The sequence below is a fragment of the Amaranthus tricolor genome, chromosome 3 (genome assembly GCF_026212465.1).
Source record: "Amaranthus tricolor cultivar Red isolate AtriRed21 chromosome 3, ASM2621246v1, whole genome shotgun sequence".
Lineage (NCBI taxonomy): Eukaryota > Viridiplantae > Streptophyta > Magnoliopsida > Caryophyllales > Amaranthaceae > Amaranthus > Amaranthus tricolor.
This window is the reverse complement of record NC_080049.1, coordinates 1,263,154-1,270,496: the sequence shown is the minus strand read 5'-3', so window position 1 is coordinate 1,270,496 and position 7,343 is coordinate 1,263,154. Positions and strand designations below refer to the sequence as shown.

The window sequence follows — 7,343 nt, the reverse complement described above, 5'->3', positions numbered from 1 at the left end:
TTTTGTTTCTTTTAATAAACTTGTAGTATTATTATTATTATTTTTAGATTTGATAGTGCCACTTTTACTCTATATTCCTCTGTCTTTGTAATTTAACATCAAAGAGAAAATAAAGTATTTTTAAGAAAATGTAGAAATTTGCTAATAAATGAGAAGTTATATTAAATTGTATAAATGAAATTAAAGAAATTTAAATTGTATAGATAAGATAAAAAGTGGTGGGTCGAATTCGAAAAATAGAACTGATGTAAAATGTTGGGAACAACCTAATATGAAAAAAGATAAAAATGAGAGCGACAAATTGTGTATATTCTCCTTTATTTCTAAATATGTTTTACTTTAACCTACTTTGTTCAATTTTTTAGTATATGTGCAAAAAGAAAATGAGACTAAATGAGTGGAATATATATATATATATATATATATATATATATATATATATATATATATATATATATATATATATATACATATATATATATATACATACATATATATATACATACATATATATATATATATATATATACATATATATATATATATATATATATATATATATATATATACATATATATATATATATATATATATATATATATATATATATATATATATAAAAGCTAGCCACCAAATAGAAAGAATAATATCTTTGGGGGACCAAGGGGAGCCAATAATTTGAAAGCATAATATGTTGATTATTACAATTTACAAATTATTATAAGAATGTTTAATGATTAATGAAGACGTGGAGACATGGTTTTAGGAATTAGGATAGTTAATAATTTATTTAGTACAATAATAATGATGAACATGTGAATAAGTGGCTTACCAATGTGGTCCATTTTATCATGCGTAATTTAGTTCTTGGTATGAGTCATTAGATAGACTAATGTTCATCACTTCTAAGTTCTAACTTCTAAGCACGCAGAAGCGACATCGTTTCGTTTCGACTTCATTTGATTTTTATCTTGATTCTTGGGTTAGCGATGGTTCAAGTCCCAACTCTTAATTAGTCCTAAATTTTCAAATGAGAGCGGTGAAAACATTTTTATTAGGCTGTCTCAATTACTATTTTAAAGTGATTATTAATAATTTTAGAGTAATCATTTATAATTTTATAGAAAAATTACCTATGTAATTTACTATTTTCATGAATTTTTTACAATAATCCAATCTATTGATTAACCTTGAATATTTCCAACTTTAGGAGTATTTGCCTAGAGTAAACTCGGGTAACTGAATGACGTGCTATATAGTAAGTAATTTATTAAAACATTAATCTGAAAATTAATGTAAAATTAGAGAAAATTTTGAAAATTTACATTAAAGATTTTGAATAATAAAAAAGTCAGAAAATTTATTTAACACTTTTTCGACATTTTATTTTAATTTATCTTTTATTTTAAATTTTCTCACCGACAAAAACTTTAAATATGTGTTAAATAACAAAAATTTTGAACAAGTGTAAATTTGATAAATTGAGAAAAATTAGAGCTTTTTAGCTAGGATGGGCAGAATTGAATTTTTTCTTTTTGTAAATTAATTTTATGAGTTTAACTTCCATGTTCATATTTCGGTGTTACAATTTTCAGAAATTTGGTTTGTTATTAGTTGCGCTAAATTTCAGAAATTTTGTTTGTTATTAGTTGAGCTAATTTCATATTTTTGTTAAAAAAGGTATAAGATATTTTAAAAATTATAGGAGTATATAAAATAAGAAAATTAGGTCAAACTTTAAGAATTATTTTCACCGGGATGAACTTCAAACTTAGTTTTTGTCCAACAGATTTTTACCTGTTGGTGACCTGAAAATCAAGTCACTTGCTTGACGTGATTGCACACTTTGACGTGGTTGTACACATAGCACCCTTTTTTTTGATGTAGCTATATATGTGGCAACACACTTAACAGCGCATGTACCAAGTAAGTATGCTCAAGTCACCAACAAGTAGTTAGTTTGATGAAAACTAAGTTTAAAGTAAGCAACACAATACTTGAAGTTGGACTTGATAAACTATTTTTTATCCTAAAGTTCGGTCTGTCATAAGCTATTTTTCCTTGAAATAAAATAATAGTAAGTTTGACTCGGTGTATTAAATTCAATCGCACACACTATATAACCAACCTAATCGACTATTTTGACAGATCTACCCGTAACCTTTTCCCTACCACAAATCCAAAGTCATCTCCAAGCACACTTTTCTTATTCAACCTAGCCATAGGAGTCATGAAATAGTACTTGTGCACGAGAAGATCCACAACTATAAGAAACAAAATAAAAATCCAACAAACTTTTCAAAGTTTCCTTTTTAAGGTCCACAAAACTAGATAGCCAACTATACCTTGCTTAATTTGTAGAGAAAAGCCCATCTGGCATCCAAAGCCGAATATGATCATCCTCTAAGTTCATCTTCTTCCAATACCAAAACTAGGACCCGCCCAACATTCATTCTTTTGTCTTTTTTCAAAGTCACGAATTCTTGTATGAGACAGTTTCACTGTGAGACATGTCTCATAATTAGGTTAAATAGCTCAATAATAGAAATGTTTAATTTATAGGGTTCTTGTTTTAAGATCGTCTTACTGTGAGACGGTCTCATACAAGATGAACAGTTTCAAAATACTTTTCACTAAGTCTTATGAGACTGTCTTATCATAAAATGGATTTATACAATCATTCTATTTGCTAATAAAATTGATTCTTTTAAGATTTTAAGTGATCAGTCTAAGGTTAGAAGTGATCATTTTAATAATATAATTAGTCACTATAAAATTACAAGTGATCGCTAGGAGTATAAGCGATCACTTCAAAAATATAAGTCATAAATTTATGGTTATAATTTGTCACTTTAATAGTGTAAGTGATTACAAATGATTAAATTATGACTCTAACTGTACATTGAATCAATTCAACATAAATGGTTTCATATTCTCATCATGAAATCATCTTGTTTGAGAATATATGAAACTATTTGAATCGTCCAAGATATAAGCATAAATATAGGTTAAAATATTATTTGTTCCTTTTATATGTACCTATTTAATGCTATTATAAAATTTTGTATACCTATACGTTACAAAATTATTTTCTATGCTTTCATTGTTGTTTATTCATATTAATTTTACTATGTTGTATCTTTATATATAATTAAAGATATCAATGACAAAAATTGTAACTTTAACAAATGCACAAAACCTTAACACATAAAATATTCAAGATATAGAGAATAAATACAATGTGAGAAGTTTAGGTCATCTTCAAGCAAGTTTAATTGAATAATAGTAGTATATGATTTGAATCATATTTAATACGATTCAAATCAAATACGATTATGATTCAGTTAAACTTGTTTTCTTCTTATGAGTCACAAACATTTTATAAGATGACCTAAACTTCACACTGTACATGTTCTCTATATCCTAAATAATTTAATGTGTTTAGGCCTTGGAGTGAGGAAGGTCAACTTAAATTGTATAAGCCAAACAATCATAAAAAGTATGTTTGGTCTATTACTAACTAACAAAGGTATTATAATAGTGAGAATCATGGGTTGATTTAGTGGTTTAATGCTCTCCCCTACACCATTGTGATAAGAATATGATTCTCACCGCCTATCGAAAAGATTAGTTCCCCTTTCTATTGGTTGTTGGAGATTCTCTATCCTTAACCTTGATCAGAAAAAAAAAAAAAAGGGAATTACAATGGTGGAGACAAATTTCAAGTATGAACAAAAGGATGGAGATAAAGAGAGAACGCAAACATGGAAATATGTATTGAAGCACAAATAGGTAGCACATATTTGTAGGCAAAGACAACATGGGGCAACATCTTCAACGCAATATAAACTTCAAAGCATTAAATGACCTAAGTTTTTCATTCGAGTAACAAACTATCATCTAATGACCGAGCTTTTGTGTTTGGATGAACAAATCACCTCCTCTTCTAGTGGGTCCAAACATGTTGACCCCAAAGTGGTCAACTTAAGTTTGGACTTTGGACCCTTGAGGATATAATTCATGCTAAATAAATTCTTTAAAATTACTCCATTAATATATTAGAGCTAGAATTATTTTGTCAAAGCAACTACATTCAAAAAATTAATAAAATATGTCAATTGATATAATTTTTTGATTGATTTGCCTTATTGAAGTTGAAAAATGAAAAATTTTCAACTTTGGTGTTTTCTAAAACTTAATTTCCTAAACGGTGTTCATATACTAAGCTACATGTTTTTGGTTTGGTAATTTTAAACCTACAAGAGGATAACATTGTTTAGTCAAGCAAATATATGCGTTAAACAAATTCAAAAAAATCCCACAAGTCTTACAGAAAGAGCTGAATGGCCAAAAAATACTTTTACATACAACCAAAAATCTCAATCAAGTTCAAAAGTCAAAATCAATAAAGATGTTTGTCGAAACTACTATCCTTGGTTTGCAAATCGGTTGAGGCTACTATAAAACTTGTGTGACTTTACCAAGATTAAAGCCAAAAAGACCTGTCAAACCAAGCAAAAACCAAGCAACAAAAATTTAACAGTTTTACAAATATGCAATGTGCAAGGCTATCTCTAAATGAAGATAGCATTATCCTTGTAATCTTTTGTTAAAAAAAAAATGCAAACTTTGATTAAACAAAAATAAAAAAAAAAAAAAAAAGAAGTAGCAATTTGATGTGAATAAATAAGCTTTGATAAAGTGCAGTTGCAATTTGATATGAATAATACCATCTTCTTCGTTTACTGTCAATCACAATAAAATGTTAGTGCATTAACAATGTATAATAAAGTGTAGTCCATTTTCTGACAATTGATGAATTGGTTAACAAAGTCAATTGATATGACTAACAAGTAAACATCAACATAGCATAGTTATATTCTTATTGACAGATTGAGTAACCAAATAGCATATTTTAATATTCTTATTGAAATAACAAAGTAATATCAACCGTTTACCATAGAGCCGATTGACAGATTTGTGATTATACAAGTCACTCAATAACATTCTTATTCATAGAGATCCAAAAATATAAGACAATAAATACAAGATAAATAACAACATGAATAAAATTTATTAAGTTAATTGTTAGGATAAGATTTTCGAACCAAATATTTTTAGCTCAGTAAAACTACTTACCTAAAAGGAAACACTATTTTGAGAATTAAGTATTAGAGAACATCAAAATTAAATTTTTTTTATTTTCAACACCCTTTAGGCAAATTATTCTAATTTTTTGGCCTATTTTTATAATTACTGTAATAGACACAATTAAATGGGTGACATTCTTTTTTGTGCACAATAATTGAATAAATTAATTAATTATTTAATTATATGAACTTGCGTAAAAAATGATAAATTATTTAGAATTAAATTAAATAAATTAAAATTAATTTTGCTAAAAATAATTACAAACCATAATAAATTTCTCCAACATAATTAACTTAACATAATAAAATAAACTAACAAATTAAAATAATTACCAATAATCATCACCAATCAATCACATGCTCTTAAACACCCAAAGCAACCAAAACAGCCATCCCACTCAAAAGTACACCTCCAACCCCAAATATAACATCTGATCCTGACCGATCATCCGCAATCGGCATCGGCCCTTCGGACGCCTCCGGTGAAGAACCTGCCGGAGAATCGGCTATAGAAGGAATCAATCCAGTAGGCGCCTCGACCGGAGGAGCAGAACTCGATGGAATGCTCTCCACAGGTGATGCAGCAATCCCCGGAACCTCCGCCGGAGAACTCACTGGAGTAATCACCGGAGAAACAGGAGTGATCGCTGGTGGCGACGAAACAGGAGCGATCGCAGGTGGCGACGAAACAGGAGCGATTGTATCAGGAGAACTCACTGGAGGAGTCGCCGTCGGTGATGAATTCATCGGAGAATGCGCCGGAGAAATCGATGGAGAATGCGCTGGAGAACTCGATGGAGAATGCGCCGGAGAAATCGAGGGAGAATGAGATTTTTTAGGATGAGAAATCGGAGATGGTGCAGGAGAATGAGTAGGAGATAGACAATTTGTTGGTACAATTGAATGGAATAATAAAATCAAACCAACAAAAAATGGAATTACAATTAATCTATGCATTTTGTACTTTTGAAACTGATAAAATAACAATTGTCTTGAGAGAATGTTTGTCTTTTGAAGAATTATTGTGGGAAAATTGATGGATTTTAAGTTTTTTGGTGAATTTCTTTGGGATTGAAGATGATTAATGAGCGGTTTTATAGTCAAGCAAGAGAGATTTATGAAATAGTGACAAAAATTGGGATTCTGGCGACAAAAGAGAAAGATGACCGTTGAGACGGAATTTTTCGAGGTTACCGGCTATTAAAGGTTATGTAGCCGTTATTTTAAACAGGACAGTTGCCGTTTGCGCGGATTAAACTTTCCGAAAACTTTGTCCTTAATAATTAATATTGCGTTTTTGGAACATTGTTCTTCTCACAGTTCCATGAGAAAGTTATTTTCTATCAGCTGGTTTTCGACGACACAATTTCAATATGAGATAAATAACCTAATCAGTTTAATTATAATTTTTTTCAATATACGCTCAATACTTAATTTATATAAGATTATAATTGATACATTTAAGGTTAAAAATGAATTTTTTTATAAGTTATAGTTGATCATAATTTATCACTTTAAAGTTTGAGTTAATCATTCTTAAATTAAAATTGAAATTTTTTATAAGAAAGAAGCCTTGTACTCTTGGTTATTTCCAAGAGCATTTATTGAATCAATTGACAAACATAATTCGAAATCGAAACTTCATTTATCTTCACATCCAGCGTAAGCAAACATTATACTTACAATTTTATTTTCAAGTCCATTATGGACAGAAGCTGTTGAAGAAAGAGCAATATCATTATTATTGAATAAGATAAAACCATCATGTATGCATTGAATAAGAGTACTTGTATTGTGTAATATTTTAACACTATTATTGATAGTTTTATTGACTATTTATTTATTGTTTTAAATTCATCCATAGAATGGTAGAATAATACCATTTTATTAAACTTCGTTTTAAAATTGTAAAAACAAAACCATATTTAAGTAAAAATTGATCGGTTTAATGTCGAAATTGATCACTTATAGAACCAAATTGAAATTTATTTTAATTGATCAGTTTAAGTTTTACTTTATGTGGAAATTGATACCTTCAAGTTCAAAATTGATAAATGCCCAGAAAATGAAAAACAAACAAGAAAAAAGCATGATATTATTACACGGGCGAATTGGGTCAACCCAAATTGACGGTCTCATCCAAATTTTTGTGATTTTCTATTATACGGATTTTTTAAGTGAGCAAAATTAAAT

The 7,343-nt window shown here is 28.6% G+C and overlaps 1 protein-coding gene across 1 annotated transcript; it reads right to left on the bottom strand.

Annotated features, from left to right (window-relative positions):
• Positions 1-5,362: 5,362 nt before the first annotated feature.
• LOC130808021 (arabinogalactan protein 1-like) lies at positions 5,363-6,420 on the bottom strand. Its single transcript, XM_057673453.1, has one exon. It carries the CDS (start codon positions 6,105-6,107, stop codon positions 5,514-5,516), a length of 594 nt encoding a protein of 197 aa, XP_057529436.1. The 5' UTR covers positions 6,108-6,420; the 3' UTR covers positions 5,363-5,513.
• Between the last annotated feature and the right edge of the window lie 923 nt (positions 6,421-7,343).

What these genes read in the sequence shown, in the direction of transcription:
- LOC130808021 (XM_057673453.1), bottom strand. Translation starts at nt 6,107, where the DNA reads ATGCATAGATTAATTGTAATTCCATTTTTTGTTGGTTTGATTTTATTA.